Here is a 24,249-nt window from a genome sequence, read left to right as displayed (position 1 = left end):
GCATCATAATTCCTCCAGGTGGTAAAGATACCTCGAGACAAGTGCTGGGCATAGAAGCCACAGGGCATAAATCTGCAAAGAAGTAAAAAGCTAACCTTTTCAAACAATATGGCTCCTCTCTCACCAACTTTACATCTCCCTGTATGGCCCCGGAAGATGACTGGTTAGCCAGAGACAGGTAAGATTCCTCAAGGGAGGAACAACCTAAGACAGGCACAGTCGCAGGGGGGCCATCAGGTGAGAAATCGGGGAACAACAGTGGTGAAGCTTAGAACCTCAAACCCCCCACCCCTGTTTTGAGAGAAATCTTCTGCATCCGTGGATGTTTTATTGCCCTTGTCTAGCTCGGATTAGCACATAGTCTACAGGCACACACCTGATCATCTACAATTGCTCTCTTACAACACTAAACTATGTTTTCTACCTTTATCTTGCATCTACCTACCACTTCAGCATTTCATTAAAAATAAAAATAAAAATAATAATAAAGGGAGAAATGTGGGGTCCACATATAAATCAAGTATAAAAATCAAACGAATATCCATATTTGACCTGATTGTTTATAGTTCATAATGCGTGATCAAAACCGAAAGTTTCTGTGATGACTGCCCTTGTACTGTTCACCATGTAAGAACTTATTCACTATGCAAGAATTCGTTCACCATGTAAGAACTTGTTCGTTATGCTTCAGAAGATTGGAGACTGATGAGAATTAGGCTTGAGATGGATTAATGATTGTGCATTGAGCATTGACCCCCCTATACAGAATTTTATTGTTGTTAACAACCATTTGATCAATAAATACGAGAGATGCCCTCTCAAAAAAAAAAATAATTATGTACACCTTCAAAAAAAAAAAAACTGCACCTCCAGCTACACTATTCTTAGGGCTGTTTCTCTCATCTTCCCTCCTTGAACATTTTCCTGAAGCTTTTACACAACTTAGCATGCATAGCGCTGTGGCCTCTGTTGCTCCAACCACGGCAGCGTGAGGTATCGTCAAGAGGGTTTCCTCCTTTTCTCCTCTAAGAAGACAGAGAAGAACCGATGAGGGGAGGGGAGGGCATGAGGCTGTCCAGCGAAGCAGAGTTCAGTGGCTTTGGGATTTTCTGTGTTTCTCTGCCAGTGAATAGAGTGGGGTTGAGTCATAGTCTTTTCCCATCTTCTTCCCAGATTTCTGTGCTATTCTGGTTCAGCAGGCTTAGTTCAGGATTGTGACTCTCAACTCAACTCCTGCCTCACCGCAGTTAGTGGAAATTCCCTGCAGATTCTAGCATTTGATTTTCTCTTAGCTTTATTTTTCCATTCTAGTAGTATTTTGGGGGGTCTATTTCCTTATTTATAATTTTTTAAATATATTTTCTTATTTGTAAAAAGTTGGAACAGGACACATACTAAGTTGGTGACTTTCTGAAGATTCTATATCAAACACCCTGCTAGGCACTGGGAATAAAAAGACGAAAAAGACAGAGTCCAGCTTGTGGGGAGCTAAGCCTTGTAAAGGGACAATGAGGAGCAGGACAGTCTAGGCAGAGGGCACTGCACGTGTGCAGAGGAACTGGTGAGCATGGTCTCTGAGGAGTGACAAGTGACGTTGGGGTTTGAGGCAAAGGGGAGCAAGTGGGGAGGGATGATGAGCTAAGCGGTGAAATGCCAGTCAAGAATTCTCATGCTGGATGCGAGAAGACAAATCTGTATCGTAGGGGGAAAAAATGGATTGGAAGCAGATCTTTAGACACTCTTTGAGCTCTGGTCTGGGGATGTTACGGCCTGAACCAGGGCGATGGCAGTGGAAATAATGAGACAGCACGGAGTTGATGAAAAATGTGGAAGTAATACTGGCAGGGCTTTACAGTCAAGTAGATATGGGTGATGAAGCAAGGTGCAAAGATGACTTAAAGGTCATCCAGTGATTGGATGCACAGTGCTAAAGGTGGTGACAGAGACTGCAGGGACAAGGAAGATGTGATGGCAAAGATTTTGCTTAGTAGGCGTACTGAGTGTGAGGTCACTGGTAAATGGAGACAGCTAGGAGACACACAGCTGTCTGAAGCACAGAAGAGAAGTCTGCACTCTGGTTGTGTGGCTGGGGGTGAAGGCCATGGATGTGATCCCCAGGGGAAGGCAAATACAGTGAGAAAAAGGGAGAGAGCCGAGAGGCAACCCTGGAGAACACCAACATTAGGGGGTAGGTCACAGAAACACCAGCAACGGAAGCTGAAAAGAAACAGGGAAAAGAGGTGTGGGGACTCGAGGGAGAAATGGATTTCAAGGAAGCAGAAAACAACAGTGTTGGAGTGCAGCAGAGGTCAAGTAACGTAATACTACTCACTACTAGTTTCAATCTTCTAAGGTTCTAAATCTCTATTTGCAAACATTTATTTAGTATTAGAAGTATGCTAAAACATATTATAATGGTGCACTATAACACAAATGCCTCTAATCAGAAAACATTTTCATCTATGGAGAATTTGTACTGTGAAACCTCTATCTTCCTGGCCTGTCAGTGATATTGGGTGCAGGCCTTTTGTTTCACAGAATTTGCTGAGGTGATGAGCTGAGATGCTACCCAAGAAGAAGACAACTTTCTAAAAGCCTGTGGTCTCAGAGGACAGCTTCAGACTCTGAACCCTGCCCTCGATGTACTACAGAGAAGTGGGGTCTGTTTCCCATTAGTTCTCCAAAAGCCATCGTTAATTTTGTGGCAGCAGGGTCAGCCCTAGAAATAACCAGCCCTATAAGTGGTGTGATACATGCAATACTAAAGATTCCTTTCCAATCCTTGGCCTACAGTACCTCCCCAGGCTGCACCCCTGAGACGACAAGGTGTCTACAATTCCTCTAGTCAGAGAATTATTCTAATTTGCTAAAGCACTTAGTTTCCTCCAGGTAGTTCCAATAAATCAGTGAGAGGAGGAAAACATTAACCGGTTATCAACCATCAATACCTCAGCCAAGATCTGCTCGTCATTTGACTTGTTATCTTCAGAATAAAAGAGTAGGGGCTGGGCGTTGAGGAGACTTGAATCACAGGGATGGATTCCGAGACAAGAGTCTTATAACCAAGGAATACCAGGTCAGTGGGGAACAGGAAGAAGGATACCAAGCCAGGGGAAAGGAACAAGGTAAAACAGTGTCTCAGACATTTCTTTTAACCCAAATTCTCTCTTAATAAACATTAAGATCTTTTGGGTCACTGCCTCTCCAGATCCAGATGTACTTCTCAAGGTGGGGGTGGCCTCCCCTAAGAATCACAGATCTTCAGCAAATCCCGAACAACCGAAAAAAGTTGCTGAACTTGACTTCCTAAACTCATCTGAAGGAAGGTAATTTGGAGAATTTAAAGACTTCACAGTTAAAATATCACAAGATGATTTAGCTGTGAGAACTGAATATAAAAACATGGATGACAATAGAAGCAGAGGACCTGGTAACGAGTAATACTAATTTACGCTGGACTCTAGAGAACTCTAATCACCTTTTATCCAGATGGGTAACGGTTAGGAGTTAGTTTAAAGCTGCCACTTCTAACAATTATTCTGTGACTGGATGCTTCTGTTTTAAACAGTTCTGAAAAACAAGTATAAACAGGAAATACTGTGATACACACCTTGATAGAACCGTTTCCTGTATTAATCGGAAGTGGCCTATCGTCTTTTTCTTGCTGGTTCATCATGTTTAAGTAGAAGTTTTGTGGCTTTCTGTGTGGTGGTTTTTAAAAATACATATAGATATATATTGAGCATGTATTCATTTACTCTTTCAAATATCCTGCTGCTGTTAGAATCTTTGTAAAATTGTATTACAGGGAGAATGGGAGGGAAGGGAGGGATAAGGGCGGGGAAAAAGAAAGGAGGTATTACAATTAGCATGTATCATGTGGGGGGAGTCATGGGGAGGGATGTGCAACACAGAGAAGACAAGTTGTGATTCTACAACATCTTACTACGCTGATGGACACTGACTGATGGGGTTTGTGGGGAGGACTTGGTGAAGGGGGGACCCTAGTAAACATAATGTTCTTCATGTAATTGTAGATTAATGATAACAAAAAAAAAATTGTATTACAAAGTCATAAATCATTTTTTTTTTTTGCTTCCCCAGGAGTTTCATCCAATTATCTCTGAATCAGTAAGTCCTTCCTTTCTCTTTTAAATGGTGAATTCATTACTGCCCGCTTGGAATTTTCTCTCATAGTGAGGACTCGCTCAGCTGTGATGCCAACATGAACCTCTAGGTGGCATCTCTTCAACTTCCCAAGAAGAGTCCCAAGACCCAGGTTCATGGCAATTCTGCCACTTACTATCTCATCAACACATACTACTTGTCTGTCACAACTGTTTTCATTGACAAATCAGGATAACGTTAATACCTGCATCCCTCCTACGGCACTTCTAAGAACCTAGTGGTTATGCAATGCCTAATGTTGTCTTTCTTTTACATGTCATCTTCTTCAATTCATTTTTTTCTTCTCTATTTTATTTTTGAGGGATTGGCCAGTATTATCTATTTAAGAGAAATGTTATTTCTCCAAATCTAATATGCTCTCTTACTATTTGCCAATAATACAGAAAAAAAACTCTGCCAATAAATGTATGACTCAATGTTTTTCCAATAGCGCTACAGACAGTCCTGCAGGGGCTTCTTGCTTTGACATTGTTTTCATTCATTTTAAGATCTGAGAGATTTTTCTGCTTTCACTGGCATTGTTTGTTAAGTGATAGAGACAGCAATTTTGCACCCAGCTTAGTAACTACTTCTAATACAGCTGCATCTACTTGTGGGTATTTTCTCCTTTAATAAACACTAAGATCGCTTGGGTCACTGCCTCTCCAGATCCATTTCTCTGCTTTTAAGGAAATATAGAACTGCTTCCATCAGTTTTCTGAAATAATAATTTGCTTATAAATCAAACTGGCACCCTACTTTTTTCCATGTCTCTCTTTATACATGAATATTCTACCTTTTCAGAGATTTTTAAATGCCGCTAAACTTAGTATATGCAGTACTGACCATGTATGAACCTCAAACTGAGATGACAGCACTGAAGCAGCTGTGGCCAGGGGCATCCTTGTCAACCAGTGTCAGCCAGGCCTCAGCTTGTACCTGCCAAACAGAGGCAGCCCAGTCTCACAGATGTGAAAATGAAAAATATGAAAACTGTGTATCTCATAATCATTGAAATATGTAATTTTTTCTTGTGCACATCCCCTCCTTCTACCTTTCCCTTCTTAGTAATTGCAGTCATATTTATCAAATATGCTATATGTCCCACTAATGTATATTCTGCCCTTGTCAATAATTTACATTGCAACTCTGGCTTAAGATGTTTCTCCTCCCTGGCTGTTGTGTGTACAGGTGTGTGTTACAGAGAGATCCAGATATGAAAGCTAACAGGGGAAATTTAAGTTAAAATGCATCTCATGATTTACAGATCCAAACACTAAAGCTTTGATTTTTTTTTAAATTCTTTCTATTAAAGAGATCAAAGCAGTTTAGTAATAGAAACTCATAGAGACATTTTCGTATAGTTCAAGTTGTAAAGCAGGCATTTTTTCAGCAAGAATATGTAACTGATTATTTTAACCAATATATAATTAAATACAATTACAATTAATACTTTCTAAAGCTATATTCTATTTAATCCACATGGTTCATATTCTCCAGTAAAATTAATTACAAATAAAAATTTAACAGATTGTCACATTTATAGAAATATTGATATGAATACTAGTAAGTAATTATTACTATCTTGTCTTTTTTCATGAGGATAATTTGGGAAGTTCATGAATAGCTGAACAATTTGAAATCACTGAATGCATAATGAATACATAATGAAATAGAACTGTTCACAGATGGACCCCTACCATCTTGCCCAAAGAAACTCTTAGCACAGATGGAGTCTGGTAAGAAAATTAGCCAGTTTCAGACTTTACATTTAAGGTTACCTCCCACAGTTAAACTGGGGCACAAATGCCCTGGCTGTAACAAAATACCCTTGTGAGTCAAGAGGGTGTCTCTACATTCCAGAAAGGGCATGCAGTCAGTAAAAATGTAGCACTTTGCAGGATTTCAATCTGAACATTCCTAGGTAGGTTGCATTTTTAAGGTTCTCTTTGCCCCCTAAATGCCATTATTCAGAGCACAAGCCATGTTGATCCCAGATGGAACAGTCCCTTCATCATTTATACACACACACACACACTGGTATCATACAACAGTGCATGGATATATTCAAAATCTGAAGAGTGAGAAAAAGTGAGAGGGAGATAAAGGAGAAATCATCTCAGAACACATGGCTTCTGGAGAACAATTTACAATTGGTTTTAGACATTTCAGTTCTTTTTTAGCCAACTTGCCTAAGGTTTCCAAAAATTTCTCTCCCGTTCCTTCACCTCTCCCTTCAACAGACCTTCTTTCTTCCTTATCTCCTCCCTTGTGCCTTGACCCCACACACACCCTTCTTGTTTCACTCAGATCCAGCTCTGGAACCAACACCAGGCCCTTGAGTCTCTCCCTCCAGAATATAACAAGAAACAGTTCCATACACAGCATGATTGCTAAACAGAATTCTGATGCCAACTGTTTGCAAAATTTTTACCATGTTACAAGGAGAGAGCGGTTAAGAGCTTGTCTTAGATCACACAGCCAATGCTATCCTACCAGTTCCCAGAAATCTGTCCATACATTTTTGCCTTTCACTGAAACTGAAGCTCACTGACAGCCTGCTGATCAGGAAGAACACAACAGGAAGTTAACACTGAGAAGGCTGAGGTGTGTCAGGCAAAGAGGCTATAAATGACTGGTACAGTGGTCTCAAGATGTGGCATGTTAATATAAATCCTGTGTCAAGATTCTTAACCTGCTGCCACTAAGTCCACCCCCAGGGTTGTGGACCACTCTCGGTGGACCTGCATCAAAGTGACATGAGGATTTAGGCTGTTCCAATATCTAATTACTAATTAAATGTTAATTGTGCCTTTAGAGTAATGGTTGAACGGATCTACTATTTAATGTTGAGGATCAGAAGTTCATAGAAGGAAGGAAGAAGGAAAGAAAGAAATGGACACTGATACGACAACCACTCTGTGTCAGGAATTGGACTCTTGGTGCCATGCTCACTTCCACTGTCCCAGGACAATGTTACTAGAAAAGCAGAAAATGTTCAGACTTTCTGGATTCAGTACATAAAACCTGGGGTCCAAGTTAATCTCATTTAGATCTGGAGAGGCAGGAAAACGCACACACACAAAACTAGGGCTTCATTCATATTATCTGCCCTCTAACTCACAGGGCTGTTGTATTGTCAAAACGAGCTATTATTAGAAGAAAAATATAAAATAACAAGGCCTGCTTTTTTTATATTTTCCTGTTATAAAATTTTGCAGCAAATTTGGAAAATGTTGATTTATTTCCTTGGAAATTTTCTATGCATATCTATGCATAGAAAATTTCGATTCAAATTTCTATGTGAATTTTACACAGTTGAAGCATATACATTTATATACTTACTTTTTTCACTTAATATTATACCATGAGCATTTTACCATTTATTAAAATTATCTGTGAACACATTGCAAAACATCATTAAATATTAGTCTCGCACACAGACATAAGTTACAAAACCACTGATATATTCTTAAATGTTTAAAGAGTGTCATTGTTTTCAAATTATCTATAACATGATACATGTATTTGTATGCACTAGGGTTTTTAGGATGGATTTGTAGAAAAGTGATGCAAAGTCTATTATTAAATAATTAGGATGTATCAACTTTTCAAAGAATTCACTTAGACATTTCAAAGAATCAACTTAGGCTTTTTGGATCCCCTTGGTTGTATTTTGTATTTAGGTCATTTTTTTTCTGGGTTTTTATTGCTGTTATCCCTTCTTTCAACTTTAGGGAGAACCTGGGACTGACCTGAAGTTAATGCTGTCACGGGATCCATCTTTGGGGTCTTCAGGGAGGGGCTGTTTAATTTGAATATGAGAGGGATATGCGTGGTTTGGCCTAGGGGCAGACTGGCAGAGAGTATTTTCCAAATATGACCACAACAACATTCCTATCTTACATCTTCAAACAACGTGACTTTGGTACTTGTCCTAACAAAAGGTGGATCTGTGTTAGGTCTCTTCATCACTGAATCAGGGCGTGCCTTTGTGATTGTTCCAACCAATAAGAAGGGTATGATGGAACTGACACTAAGCAGTCATATGAAAAGATGTATAATTATTATTTTGTAATACCGCTGAGTCTGGCGTAGATTTGCTTACATGCTTACCAATTTCTTTGCATTCCAGATTTTCCTTCTGAAGTAACGTTCTTTTTTCTGAGATACATTGTTTGCCATTTCTTTCAGTGGAGATCTACTGGTTATATTTCTGTTGTTCAGAAAACGTTTTTTATTTTGAAAAACAATTGGCTGAGTAACATATCTTTGAAGATAGTGAATTTTCAGCACTTTGAGGATATTTTTCCACTGCTTTCTGACTCCCATTTTTATTGCTGGAAGAAGTCTGCTTTTAGTTTAATTATCATTCTTTTGCAGATGATCTCTCTGGCTGCTTTTAACAGCTTCCTATTATCTTTAGCTCAGTATTACTAAACGTTTGCATTTTAAAAAAATTAATTGTTCGATACTTTGTATCTCCCATATTTATGGATTACATTACTCTTTAGTTCTAGAAAAGTCTCACCCTCTACCTATATTTATAGTTCCACAATTACACTTTAATATAGTCTTTCTCATCCTAGCCTCCATATTTCAGTCTTGCATTCACGTTTTCTATGTCCTCATATCAGGAAAATTATTTGCTCTATCTTCCAATTCACCAGTTCTCTCTTTAGTTATGTCTAATCTGAATGTGTGTTCATTTCAACAATTATATTATTTTTCATTTCCCAAAGTTCTCTATGGTTCTTTTTCAAAGCTCCATAGCTAATTTTAATATTCTCTAATTTATTTACTTTTTTCTATAAATATTTCATATTCAGTTATATACTACATCTGACAATTCCAATATACTCTCAGGCATTTATGTCTGTAAGTTTTTATCTGTTTTTGTCTCTGAGGACTTTCAATATTGATGGCTCATGTGCATTTCAGTGTTTGCTTATGAGCTTATATTTATTGGAAAGTGATACATGGAAATTCTGAGAGATTCTCTCTCCAAAAGAAATTTGTGTTTGCTTCATCGGAAGTCAGGGGTTATTAATGACCTGGGGCCACCTTAGTTCCATTATCAGGGCTTAATATAAAACAGACATACATTAACGTTAAGTCCAGAGCTTAGTTTTCTGTTCTCACCTTTGATATCAGAACTTGATATCTGACAGCAGATATCATAGTGTTTAGCTGGTTTTAGTTTTCTGATTTTCTGTTTTGTGCTGTTTTGTTCTGGAGGAGACGTTATGCAGATACCCTTGGAGATTCTCTAAATTTGGTGAGCCTGATTATACATTTAAAAATATATTTTATTCAAAAACAAAATATATTCCAACAGGAGAGTCCTCTTGAGTAGCTATTCTGGATACCAGTCAGAATAGCTTCTACTGCCTGCAGCTATATTATCTCATTTATATCTCTCAGCAGTCCTCAAAACAAATAATTTTATTCTCAAATGACAGATGGGAGGTTAAGTAACTAACAGTACATAGCTGGTAAGGAGAAGCTCTTACTAGCACTAGGCCCAGAATTTGAACACAATCTGTCTGGAGCTAAAACTTGCGCTCTTCACCACTATGCAATGTTGCCTCTCAGACAAACTCGGTACAGACCTACACCCTTTTAGAGGCATCTCTTCTCTATTTTTTAAAACTTGTTTTTTCTACTTCCGGTTGTAGTATCTTTCTTTTGTTCCCTTATGTCATGGCAGATGTTAAACTGAACAGCTATCAGTGACTGCCAGGCCTTCATGCAAACACTGATAAGCTGCTCTGAGTTTGGAGAACAAAGAAAAAAGAAGCTGGCAGAATAGATAGGGAATTTTAGGAATGGAGACCAAGACATGAGTCCTATAGAATTTTAAAGAGAAACTGATATAATCTTTGGACCCAAGTTACTTTCCTCAGTGCTCAAATTGCATTTAAAAAACACATAAATAAAATAAATAACTGATCTCCTTGTTCTCCACATACCCAATTGCCTTTAGTCAAATTAGAGGCAATAACCGTGGAGGAAAGTGTGGAGTTCTTGGGAAATCTGGTAAAAAATAAATATATGCACATACATGAAAAACTTGCATGGGAAGAGATGACCCAGGCTCTACTTGATATTAGGATCCTCAAAGTAAATACTAGGGTCTCATATCCAGTCCTCCCAATGAATTAAAAGTTACACACTTACAAATTCTAAAAGGCTAACTTCACCATGATTTATACTCCATTTGTTCTAAAAGTTTTTGTTTCCAAATTCACGTCAACTTATAAAATAAAGTGACCAAGCTTTCCCAGCTAAACATTCTACTAACACTGATTTGAAATACCTGTTACTAAAAAATTCACCTCCTCAGCTTAAGATCATAAAAGCATTTTAACTGACACCAAAAAATTCATTAGATTTCCTTTTATAAAACAATTTAAACCAGAAATTCTGTTTGGAAATTTTCAAAATATATTTATTCACTTAGTCACTCATTCCATAAATATTTGCTATGTGTGTTCTGTAGGCCAAACAACACGCTAGGATCTCAGGAGCCCAAATAAAATACTCTTTAACTCCAAGCTATTCCCACCTACTATTGCCTCTAATAGGCCACATGGAAACACACACATGCTCTGAATTCTGCTGCTCTTTTTAAGTGCCGGCAAATAAGAATCATTCCCCAAGCTGGAGCCTCAAAGTTTAAAATGAATTCTTAATGTCATAGTAGGACAAACAATTGAGTTCCAGTTTTTACCTTTTAAGAATTGTTTGTCCAAATGTATATTAAAACTCTGTTATGGGCGAAATGGCTTATTGAGTCTTCAACTCTATTGAAAAATTGAGAAACAAGCTTTGAGAATTCTAACCTCTACTTTTATGGCACACTGTCATAGCATAAGTCAAGGCTGGTGAATTTTAAACCTTTTATGAGTAATGGAGTTCTTGGGAAATCTGGCAAAAAATACATATATGCACATACATGAAAACCTTTCTAAACCTAAGACCATGGGGATGTCTGCCAACTGAGTGACTTCAGGGTGTAAGTCATGTCTCATTCAACTTTGTATTCCTTGTCCCAGAGCAGGTTTCAAAAATATTTGTTGAATGAGCACTTCTGCAACTTTGTGCTTACGAAGCTCCCATCTTACTCTCCCTCTTACCCGATGAATTTCCAAATCCTCAACTTCCACATCCACACTTCTCCAGAATTTATTTGCTCATGACTAATCAATCTGACAGTTTAAACAACTCTCTCCTCTCCAAACTCTACTTTCATAATTTTCTCTTTCCCACGTCACAAAAAAGCATACCCCCCATTATGCCAAATATTACGACGATGAATTGCCCCAAAGGGTAAAATCAACCAGACCACCAAACAAAGAAACATTTCCAAGATACACAGCTACTGAGGAAATGTCCCCTGAGAAAAAGCAAGAACATCTTTATACAAAATACAAAGAGGCTGTGCTTTATTTTATCCAGGGTACAGACTCTTGGCAATTCCCCTACCTTATTTATATGCTGAATAACGAGAATTTAGAAGTGAGATTATTATATGGGGTTACATTTTAAGACTTACTTAAATTAAAAGGTAGTGAAGCTTTTTCCTGGCAGAGGCAGCTCAACTGAATGACTTACTTTGGCAAAGAGCACTGATTTTGCTAAGGGGACCGGTGACATCAAAAGAGCTAAATCTGTGCTTCTGAGATGTTGGCAATATGCATTTGAAGTGTATGCACGATACAGAATGAACTAAAAATGCATACTTGGCGACAATTTAACCTTATGCCAAAAAAATCAGAGAGCTTAAAAATGATCAAGGAAATAATGATGGGTTAAAAAAATTCTTTTAGGGGCTGTTTGACCAAAGATGGTAGAGGGACAATGGGTCAGAGCATGTTGATGAGGTGGTACGCTGACTGTGAACAGAACCTTGCTGCCACCCGCTTGCAAAGCCCACAAAGAAAGGAAGAGGACAAGACCCAGGGGTCTGAAGATGGAGCAGCTCTGCTGCCCCTCAGAACAACTGCTCCCAGCCCATAAAAACACAACCAGAGGATAAATGGGACTGACTGCAAAGCCCTTTCTGATCTTATGTCCCTGGCACTCTAGCTAATCCTTTTGTTCTGGGTGATGTCGAGAAGAATGCATTTTATACCCGCTGGACAATTTGTTAAGAGGGTAGATCTCATGTTAAGTGATCTTCCTACACACACACAAATAGGAACACAACACTGCTTTTGGAGGTGATATATACGCTTAGTACTTTGATGTGATGATAGTATCACAGGTGTATACGCACACCCTAACTCATCAAATTGTATCCATTAAACATGTGCAGTTATTTTGTGTGTGTATCATTATACCTCAATAAAGCTGTTTTTAAAAAAAAATAAGAATGAACTCTAAATAAGATATCCTAACAAAGACTACAGCAAAATTCCCTCCTGCTGAAAATTTTTTTTAAATACATCAACAAATGTTACCTTCCATAACCTTTGTTACCATAATTATGTGTGCCTCTCATGTACATGTTAAATTCTTCTCAAGCCTGTTTTATTTTTGTTTTTTTTATTAAGGTATCATTGGTATACACTCTTATGAAGATTTTACATGAAAAACAATGCGGTTATTACATTCACCCTTATTATCAAGTCCCCCCCATAACCCATTGCAGTCACTGCCCATCAGTGTAGTAAGATGTCACAGAGTCCCTATCTGTCTTCTCTGAGCTACACTGTCTTCCCCATGACCCCACACACACCATGTGCACCAATCATAATACCCCACAACCCCCTTCTCCCTCCCTCCCCACCCATCCTCCCCTACCCTTCCCCTTTGGTAACCACTAGTCCTTCTTGGAGTCTGTGAGTCTGCTGCTGTTTTGTTCCTTCAGTTTTGCTTTGCTGTTATACTCCACAAATGAGGGAAATCATTTGGTATTTGTCTTTCTCTGCCTGACTTATTTCACTGAGCATAATACCCTCTAGCTCCATCCATGTTGTTGTAAATGGTAGGGTTTGTTTCTTTCTTACGGCTGATTAGTATTCCATTGTGTATATGTACCGCATCTTCTTTATCCATTCATCTACTGATGGACATTTAGGTTGCTTCCGTATCTTGGCTATTGTAAATAGTGCTGCAGTAAACATAGAGGTGCATCTGTCTTTCTGAATCTGAGAACTTGTTTTCTCTAGGTAAATTCCTAGGAGTGGAATTCCCGGGTCAAATGGCATTTCAAGCCTGTTTTATGTTGATACTGATATTTTCTAAGAGTGTCGTAGTGAAAATGTGAGAGTGCTTACAACTCTCATGGGAATAGTCTTATGGGAATCAAGGCTTTGGAGGTGAGCTACGAAAAATAGTGGGACTCAGCATTCCCATTGCACATCTTTGCCCAATAAATTTAATTTATAGCCACATGAAAGCACAAGACATCGTTGATATCTTGGGTTTGCAGAGCTTTGAGAGAAGACTACAAGATATGAATAAAATATCTAATACAAATAATCTAAAATAAAAATACATAGGCCTTTCCTACTTAAATTTCATTTCTTCCATTTTAGTGTTCCAGTATATTGTAACACTATCATCTATGATTTATCACTAGAGAAACTCCACTGCCTCTTGGTGCCATAAATGGATCACCTGGGAAGATCAGGAGACGTGAGGTCACTGGTGAAGAGCATAGGCTTTGACCTAAGACACGTCTGAAGAAGTCCCAGATTATTAGCAGCTATGAGTATGTGCAGGGACTAAATTTACCATGTCACAAGTTTCTTCTTCTGTAAATACACAGATTAAAATACTTCCTATTTATTAGGGTTATTCTGAGGATTAAGTGAGGCAATGCATAAAGAGCAAAAAATCTGGCACTTAGAAATGTTGACTTAAATGTTGGCCAATATCAATAATGATGATTCTTGCTTGCTTGCTTTGCATTATTAGTTCTTTATATTGAATTTGTCTTAACCAACAAGTGTACTTTCCCTCATAAATATTTAATCTTTAACCATTTCATTTCTTCTTCAGTAGTTACTATAATTTTCCTTGAAACACATTCTCAAACTCTCTCTCTAATCTTGCTCTAAATATCCTTTTTCATGTTCCTTTTAAAACCTTACCAACTCCACATACTCAGGTAGGAAAACAGAATATTTTGCCCTTTAATGTACTTTGCTGAGTGTTTCCTTATCCCACATAAGAAAATGTATTCCTTCTTAAAAGTTATTTTATTCCCTACTCAAAATAATACTAAAGTATTATACTATGATTATGCAAGATGGTGTCATTAGAGGAAACTGGATGAAGAGTACATTGGCCTTTCCCATACTTTTTTTTGCAACTTCTTATAAATCTCTAGTTAATGTAAAATTAAAAATTTTTAAATGATCAAAGAAAAACATTTCTGTAACTGTTCTTTTGACCCTTTGCTTATTCTCTGGAATCTGAGATAAACCCATCCCAATTTTTAAAACTGCACATTCTTGGGATTTCCTGAGCCCCAACCTACTTAACTGAACTAAAGGAACACCATCATCATTGGTGATTTTCTGCCATATTCCTGATCAATCTCCCAGCCAAAAACCAAACAAAATTTTTAAAAACTCAAAAACCAAGAACTGAGAGTCACTAAACTATAAATGAGTCATGTTTTGTCTTCTCATTCTTCCCAACTCCTTGCTAAGCTATATTAGCTACATCAACAAACAAACCACACTAAAAATTAAATATCAAGCACTCACATGGAGTCATCCATTTACTCACAATTTTGACTGGCATTTTTGGTTTTAAGTGACATTTTAAAAAACTGTTTATTATGGAAGTAATGTTCCCATATTCCCTGACAGCAAACATGCATACAAAAATGAACAGAACACTAAAATTCAAATCATATATGTAGCATTAACCAAAAAATAAGGGAAATAATCTGGAATATGGAAATAAGCAATAAGCACAAATACTAAACTTTTAAGTCCACAAATTAGCCTTGATATGATTTAAGAGGGCATCACATCCATTTTTTTAAAAAAAGTGCTTTGAAAAAGAAATAATGGGGCTCACAAAAAATAAAAGCACAAGTTTTAAAAATGGAAAGAGTAGACTACATAGCAGAATGGACACAGCTAAAATATGATTTAGTGAGCTGAAAGAGGTTTTTCTTGGGACTCATACACACACACACACATACACACACACACAAGACTATAGGTACGAAAAAAGAGTTAGAAGTCATGGATAATAGAAGTTCTAATATTTACATAACAGAAGGACTAGAAAAGAGTGGAGAAGAGGAAACAACCAGGCATATAAAAGAGAGAATGTTCACAGCGATGAAAATATTACTAATGATAGCTAATGCTTTTATATAGTACTGACAATATACCAGACACTGTTCTCAGCATTATATGCAGCCTAGACAGTGTGTATACATACACACACACACACACACACACACACACACACACTTTATACATGCACATACATCCGTATATGGTTTAATTCATTATACTAAATCGATTAGGTATTATTATCCCTATTTTGCAGATGAGGAAACTGAAAGTGAAAGCCTTACAGAACTCAGCCAAGCCCACACAGTGGATGAACAGATAAGCAGGGAGCAAAACCCAAGTCATCTTGTTTTAGATACAGACTCTTAACCACTAAACCCTCAAGGTCTTCTGACTAAAAGAGCCTCTCATTAATGTCACAAGCAACATTAATGAAAAAAACACCCACCCTCTACCCTAAGATATAGCCTCATAAACTTTCTGAATTTAAATGATAGAAATTTGTAAAAGCTTTCAGTGGAGATAGGAAAGAAAGATTTCCCTCAGACAAAAAATACCTTTCCATCAGACTTCTGACTGACAACACAGTGTAAGAAGATAATGAAACAAGAGCTTCAAAGTTCTGAAGAATATATGAAATATCTGGAAAAAGTTTATGTAATATAAATGATGCTTATTTACAAATGGTGAGGTTTGGGTTATTTCTGTTGTTTTTTTATTTTCTTTGCACTTTTCTGTTTTGATTTAATTTCTTATAATGAACACCAATTTTTGTTGAAAAATTTGTTGAAAACAATAAAATTGTTGCCCTAAAAAGAAGTCATTCACATGGATTAAATTTCTTAAGAATGAGAAATGAAACTATAAATGCACTAGAAAAATACAGGATAATTTTTTCTCATTGGAAGGGATGTGGGTAAGGAAAATCATCCAAAGAAAGATTTTTTAAAGATAGCAATCATAAAGGGAAAGACCAATAAATTTCATTGCATAAAAAATGTTAAATTTTGACAGGATGTGAGTAAAAAATACATGACAGACTAGAAGAAAATATTTGCTACATATATGTCAGAGCCTTAATATCTATAATATAAACAGTTTCTATAAATCAACAGAAAAATACTTTTCAAAAGAAAAAACACAAAATACAAACAGGCAATTATTCCCAGAAGAAGAAATACCAATAGTCAATACCCACTGAGCATTTACTGCATTCAGAAAAAATGCATATTAAGTAAAAAAGTAATGTCTCATTTTTCACCCACCAAACTGACAAAAACTGAAAAGATTAATAGTACATAATGTTGTTTTCAGTATTGAGAAACAGGCAGTCTTACTCATTACTGAAGAGGAAGTAAATGATGCATTTAGGAAGGGCAGTTTCACAGTACCTGACAAAATTAAAATGTTTCTTGACATCAATTGTATGGGAATACTTACTTATGAACCAAAACAAGTAATGCAGCATTGTTTGAAAGTGACGCATAAGTGCTATCCACTCAGACAGGACCTCCTTAGATGGCAAGTGCTTAAACCCAGGATGTCTGGATATTTCATTCTTAATTGCTAGTTACTTAGGAGAGTAAGAAGGCAATATGCGACTCCTCCTTTCACAGAGATTGAGTCATTCTCTGTAATGAACAATCCTTGGAGAAACAGCTAATAGCTTACTGATGGGCTTCATCAGCTGGAGACCAATCCCCGGAAGCTCCCACAGCAGCTGCCAATGTTGCTGGAATCGATACTAAAGGAAGAATTTGCCATATGCTTTCCCAAATCTGACTGGATATAATGTAATGTAATATAATGTAATGTAATATAATTAATATAATACAATACAATCAATATCAGGCATTCCTGTACATTTCAACAATACTGTTATTTTCATGCACATATATGCAGTACATATCGGTCATTTGTTTGTATTTGTTAATAAAACTGACATTGATTCCATTCATCAATTGATGCCAATAAATGAGTTGGGACTGAAGCCAATAAACTGAGAAGCAGGAATAAGTAAGCAGATTATTATATTGCTCTTTGAGCAAAAGAGTGGATTCTTGTGTTATTTCAACCATCTCTACAGGCAAGAAACAGAATCCCAGAGGAAGCATGAGAAAGTGTTTGGATTCCCATAATTCTGCCTATTTTATTTACAATTTCCTCCTTCATCCTTCCTGCCTGTCCAGATGGTTTTCTTCGTTTCCCAAACTGATTTATGTTCACTACTGTTAAGATGTTAAATACTTCAAAAGCCTTCCTCTATAGCTCCTCACAAACCAAAGTCATAAACTTACCTTTGCCGAATTATGCTGGGGTTAGCTGTCACTAAATGACTTTTGGATCCAACATCTTTAGTGTATTCCCTTGACAAAGGAGGAAGGTTGCATCTAGAGAAACGAGAACAAACATTTTAGAATGATCACATACTTTTAAATCAAGTCCGTTATCATGACAGTAACAGAAATTTTACTAACTAGCTCAATTCACAAATAACTTTCTATCATCTCTCCCTTTTAATACATATCACATGACTAACAGCATTTTCAAAACACTGTCATAAAACCTAGTCCTGTTTTAGAAGGAAGAAAATGTCAGCTAGAGGTAAATGATCTATGAAAGGAGAGGGATAACTCAAATGAGTTTATTCCATTTAAAATACTTTGAGGTGGTAGGATAAGAAGTGTAAGATTTGAATTAGCCTTAGGAGAGGTTGGTACACTAGAAGATACAGGACCTTCAGTGTTCTTTGTAGAACCACACCACAAACTTCAAGACACCAGGAAGATTATATTTGCTTACTTTTCTTTCTTTTTGTAAATTCAAAATTATAATAGTACGTTCAGGGCCTCCTAAAAAATTCATGTCTAAATGTACATGTCCAATGTAGTACAGGTTGACTACTGTGAAGACATAATGATGTGACATCTGAAGAAAAGCAAAGATTCTCTAACCATCCCAGTTCAGCCAAAGGAGAGCCCAGGTGATGTTTTCTTGGTGACAGATAACTACCCTTCTCTCTTACACACGCACGCGCACACACGCATACACACACACACACACACACACACACACACACACCACCCCAGCCCTGACTGCTTTCCTTGGCCACAATGCCTTATGAATGTTTACAATGGAAAACATGGCAACTGAAAATCTAAATCCCATGGCCTTCTGCTAGTGGGACATGAGGCAAGTTAATTAATCTGTCTGGCCTCCGTCTCCCCATACACAAAATGAGGATGACCACTTTTCCTGTTTAGAAAGGTTGTTGTAAGGATTAAAGTAAGAAATGTATAAAGAGTCCCTATGCTGATACGTCACATACAGTAAAAGCTCAAAAATACATCATGTATCAGGTATATCATATAAATATAATTAAATATGTATTATTTATGAAAACCCCAAATGAGTCTATAGTTTCCACTAGGTGTTCTTTTATTACTGTGCTTTAATTTCTCTTCTCCACCCGCAACTCTAACTTGACTCTTACCACAGCAAGGCATTTCTAACTTTTTACTTAACAAACCAAAGCATCATTTATTTGTAGGTAAAGAAATCTTACACATATTAAGGTCTTTGCCATTCCCTAACTATTAAATTTTCCCTACATATTTCTCCCAAAACATGGAATTGTCTGCACTCACTCAGCTGATGAGCTCAAGTTCCTTGATGTTGTCTTGTATTGACCTTGTGACTCCTACCACATCGGGGCATCCTAGACAAGTTTCAGTTTATTTGGCATCTTCCTTTCATCTGTGCTTTTGTCATGAGATACTGGTTCTTCCGAGAGCTACCCATAGCTTAATTAGTCAGACAGTTGATGACTTCTGCTGAGTACCCATTGAAAACAAACATAATGGCCATTGTGGGGAGCCTGGGGACAGCCAAGTTTCAGAGCGTGCTCTTGACGCATCTGAAGTCCAATGGTCTCGCCACATACCACGTGGATTCTGAGGACCTTTGTGAGGGAGTGAGTGTTGGCACTATCAACCAGGCTCACGAGGCAATGGAGCTGACCAGTCTTGTGACTTAACTCATTTTTGCAAAGGCGACTTCCAGAATAAAACACAGGCTAAAATTTGGGCATTTATCTCTTAAAGAAGCTTTGACCTGATGGTCCTTAATAACATTTGAAAACTGTTGTATTATACTATATAATATATAACAACAACAGTATATCAAAACTGTAATTTTTCTAGAGACTGCAATCAACCTGTTTTGTCATTATTTAATGAAACGAATTAGTTTTCATGAATAAACACTTTGTTCTTCTATGTACGCTTGCAGGTTGAGCCACAGCTCCTATGTCTGGGGCCCTTCACAACTCCCGCCACAGAGTAAAAGCTAAAGAGACAGTTCTGGATACTGACTGCCAAACACTATAACACAGGGAAATATGTGAGATAATTAAGATAATATTTTATAAATGGATTTCTGGAAAATAATCACTTATTTTCATGTAAATATCTGCCTTAATGTCTTCTGGGAAAGCTTTTTCTTCAAGTGCAAATGTCTGTGACACCTCCCTGTAGCTCTTTTCTCAGAAAAAGCACACTATAATTTTACCTCCTCAATTCCTAAATTGATAATTACAAGATTTACATAAAAGGCACATTAATACAGTCAAATCGTTTCAATATGGCATACTTGTGAAAAAGTGTTTCAAACTTTGCATTGTTGCTTGTCGGCACAATTAACAGATATTAATGGCTAAAGTGTCCTAGTAACTGTGCTCATGACCTTAAAAAATATTAAAAAATTGATGAGAAATGAATATTCTTTGAATTGAGGAGTAGAGATGAGTGGGAAAGGGCTTGGTGGAGAGCAAACATTAATAGAAGATTGTAAGATTACTTTTTAAATTTTATGTGTACTTAAGTATGCAAAACACAAAGTACCAAAATTTTATAGCCTTCAGTTGTATCCCCAAGGCACCCAATTTGTCTCTAAGATGCAATAATTGTTACTTATTCTTGCAGGCCTCCTTTTATGTAACAGTATTACTTTTAATGTGATGTTTTTGGTTAAGGAGCAAATGTTTACTTTGAAAAATGGAAAACTGACTTTTAACATCAGATGTGTTTGAAAATGTCTAAGAAAAAAATGGTATTATTATTTTCCACTCTGGGAAAACATTTTGGACTGTAATCTGGTTTACGACTATGTAAAGGTAAGGCTACTTTTAGAACTTCTCTCTCACTGTAACTGTCCATACACCCTATATTCTAGGGCCAGACATATTATATGCTTTCTAATATCATTTACTCATTAAATATTTAATTCTGAATATATGATACTACCTCTATTTTCTCAGGGTGCCCAAATAATATGTATTAAGCAACCCTTTCTAAGTAGGTCCATAAATCAACATTTCATCACTTCCATATTGTAAACCATAAATAAGGCTTTTAAAATATTTAAATGTGTTATGAAAATGGCACTACTCTTGGGGCTCAACATGGCAGCATAGAAAGACCCTGAACTCAACTATTTTCCCATGGACACATCAAATTTGCAGCTATATATAGAACAATTCTCTATGAAAAAAAACCCTGAAAGCAATCTAAACTGCTCCTCCACATCAAATGATAAAAAGGCGGTATTCAGATGGGCAGGAGAGGCAGAAATTTAGTCTTGCCAAAAACCTCAGGCCCAGCACCGTGACCCACAAGTGGGAGGGATCTCACAAATACAGAGCATATCCCTAAAGGTTGAAGGGCTTGAGTCCCATATCACATGCCCCAACCCTTGGGACTTACAGTGGAGAGATAAGCCCTCAAAATATCTAGCTTTGAAAACCAATGGGGCTCACATCCAGGAAGTTCAAAGGGCCATAGGAAACTGAGACACCACTGTGCAAGGGCTCAAGACCTGGGATCAAGTGCAAATGCAGCAAGTTGAACACCCTAGACCATATACAAAAGAGATTCATTAGTTAAAGAATCTGCTGGAGGGACAGGGTCTGTTAGAACTCTCTCCAGAGACAGAGGACCTGATGGTTGCCATTTCTGCACTCTTATTCTACCTTGCTATTGCCACCTTCCCCACTCAGTGCTTCCTCAAAGTCCCACCACACCAAACCTAGCAGGTGGTCCCAGCAGGGTCCCCTGTAACCCTGCCCTGACAAACTCAATGGATGCACTCAGCCCACGCAATGAATGTCCCTTAAACATCTGGGTCTGGTGGCCAGAAAGGCTTGAAATTTCACAGGATTGAAACAATCAGGGAGACAGTCGTTAGCAGGCTATCATCTCCAGGGCACTGAACAGATAGCAGACTGAAACACCCCCATAATCTCGGGTCATTCCTTCAAGACTGGGAGAGACAACTGTTTCACCTAATACATAGAAATAAACAGAGAGAGAGTCAAGAAAAATAAGGTAACAGAGGACTGTGTTCCAATCAAAAGAACAAGATAATAACTACCCCCCAAATCTTAATGAAACAGATACAAACACTTTACCTGATAGAACTCAAAAGAATGATCATAAAGGTGCTCACTGACCTCAGAAGAATGGATGAACACAGAGAGAACTTCAACAACAACAAAAATACAAAAAGAAATCACAGAGCTGAAGAATACAGTAACTAAACTGAAAAATACACTAGATGGGTTCAACTGCAAACTAGATGAAGCAGAAGAAAGGACCAGTGACCTGGAAGAAAGGACAGTGGAGCTTACCCAAACAAAGCAGCAAAAACAAAAAAGAATATTAAAAAGTGAAGGTAGCTTAAGAAACCTATAGGGCAACATCAAGTGGAACAACATTCACATAATAGGGGTACAGGAAAGACAAGAGGAAAAGAAAGGAAAAGAAAACATATTTGAAGAAACAATGGCTGAAAACTTCCCTAACCTGGAGAAGAAAATAGACATTCAGATCCAGGAAGTCCAGAGAGTTCCAATACCTGCAAACTAATGTGATCCACCACAGTAACAAAATGAAGGGTAAAAATCATGTGGTCATCTCAGTAGATGCAAAAAAAGCTTTTGACAAAATTCAACATCAATTTATGATAAAAAAAAAACTCTCAACAAAATGAGTACAGATGGAATAAAGGCTGTATATGGCAAGCACACAGCCAACCTCATATCTAATGGTGAAAACCTGAAATTTCCTCTAAGACCAGAAACAAGACAAAGATGCCTATTCTCATCACTTTTATTTAACATAGTATTGGAAATCCTAGTGACAGCAATTAGGCAAGAAAAAGAAAGAGAAGGCATTCAGATTAGAAAGAAAGAAGTAAAAAAAGTCACTATCTACGGACATTATTTTTTATATATAACACCCTAAAGAGTCCACTGAAGATTGTTAGAACTAATAAACAAATTCAGTAAAGTAGCAGGATACAAAATAAATATTCAAAATTTTTTTGCATTTTTATACACTATGAATGAACTATCAGAAAGAGACATTAAGAAAACAATCACATTTACAATTGTCAAAAAGAATAAAATACCTAGGAATGAGTTTAACCAAAGAGATGAAAGACCTATAAACTAAAAACTGTAAGACCCTGATAAAAGAAACTGAAGACACAAATAAATGGAAAGATATTCTGTGCTCATTAGGAAGTATTAATATTGTTAAAATGTCCACATTACCCAAAGCTAGGTATAGATTCAATGTAACCCATATCAAAATCCCAAGGGCATTTTTCACAGAAATAGAACAAACAATCCTGAAATTTGTATGGAACCACAAAAGATCCCACGTAGCCAAAGCAATCTTGAAAAAGAACAACAAAACTGGAGTCATCACACTCCGTAATTTCAAACTATATTACAAAGATACAGTAATAAAAACAGTAGACAATTGGTATCAAAACCGACACATAGAACAATGGAACAGAATACAGAGGCCAGAAATAAACCCATGCATATATGGTCAATTAATTTGCAACAAAGGCATATTCTATATACAGTGAGGAAAGGAAAGTCTCTTCAATCAATGATGTTGGGAAAACTGGACAGCTACATGCAAAAGGATGAAACTGGACTACTATCTGACACTATACACAAAAATTAACTCAAAATGGATTAAAGACTTGACTGTAAGACCTAAAATCATAAAACTCCTAGAAGAAAACATAGGTGGTAAACCTCCTGACATCATTCGATATTTTTTTGGATCTGACTCCAAAGACAATGGCAAGAAAGGCAAAATATATAATGGGACATCAAACTAAATGGCTTCTGTACAGCAAAGGACACTGTCAAAAAAAATGAAAAGGCAACCTACATATTTGCAAATCATGTATCTGATTAGGGGTTAATATCCAAAATAGATAAAGAACTCATACAACTCTATAATAAAAAACATAATCCAATTAAAAAATGGACAGAGGATCCAAATAGATGTTTTTCAAAAGAAGACATACAGAGGGCAATAGGCACATGAAAAGATGTTCAACTTCACAAATCATCAGAGAAATGCAAATGAAAATCACAATGAGATATCACCTGACATCTGTCATAATGGCTATTATCAAAGACAAGAAATAACAAGTGTTGGCAAGGACATGGAGTAAAGGGAACTCTCATGCATTGTTTGTGGGAAAGAAATTGGTGCAGAAACAATGAAAATCAGTATGGAGATTCTTCAAAGAACTAAAAATAAAATTTCCATATGATCGAGCAATTCCACTTCTGGGTATTTATCCGAAGAAAACAAAACACTAATTCAAAAAGATATAGGAATCCCTATGTTCACTACAGCATTATTCATTATAGCCATGACATGGAAACAACCTAAGAAGATATGGTGTGTACACACACGTGTGCATGCACAATATAATACTATTC

General features: G+C 37.1%; 1 protein-coding gene across 4 annotated transcripts in view; it reads right to left on the bottom strand.

Moving 5' to 3' along the window:
- The window catches only part of ST8SIA1 (ST8 alpha-N-acetyl-neuraminide alpha-2,8-sialyltransferase 1), a 129,135-nt gene that overhangs the window by 28,861 nt on the left and 76,025 nt on the right, over positions 1–24,249 (bottom strand). For all 4 annotated transcript variants that reach the window (XM_037020306.2, XM_037020307.2, XM_037020308.2 and 1 more), the window contains exon 4: positions 17,735–17,827. In XM_037020306.2, coding sequence (XP_036876201.1) covers positions 17,735–17,827 — 93 coding nt within the window. The remainder of the gene's footprint in view (positions 1–17,734; positions 17,828–24,249) is intronic.

Source organism: Manis javanica, chromosome 15 (genome assembly GCF_040802235.1).
Source record: "Manis javanica isolate MJ-LG chromosome 15, MJ_LKY, whole genome shotgun sequence".
Classification (NCBI taxonomy): Eukaryota; Metazoa; Chordata; class Mammalia; order Pholidota; family Manidae; genus Manis; species Manis javanica.
This window is presented reverse-complemented; position numbering and strand designations above follow the sequence as displayed.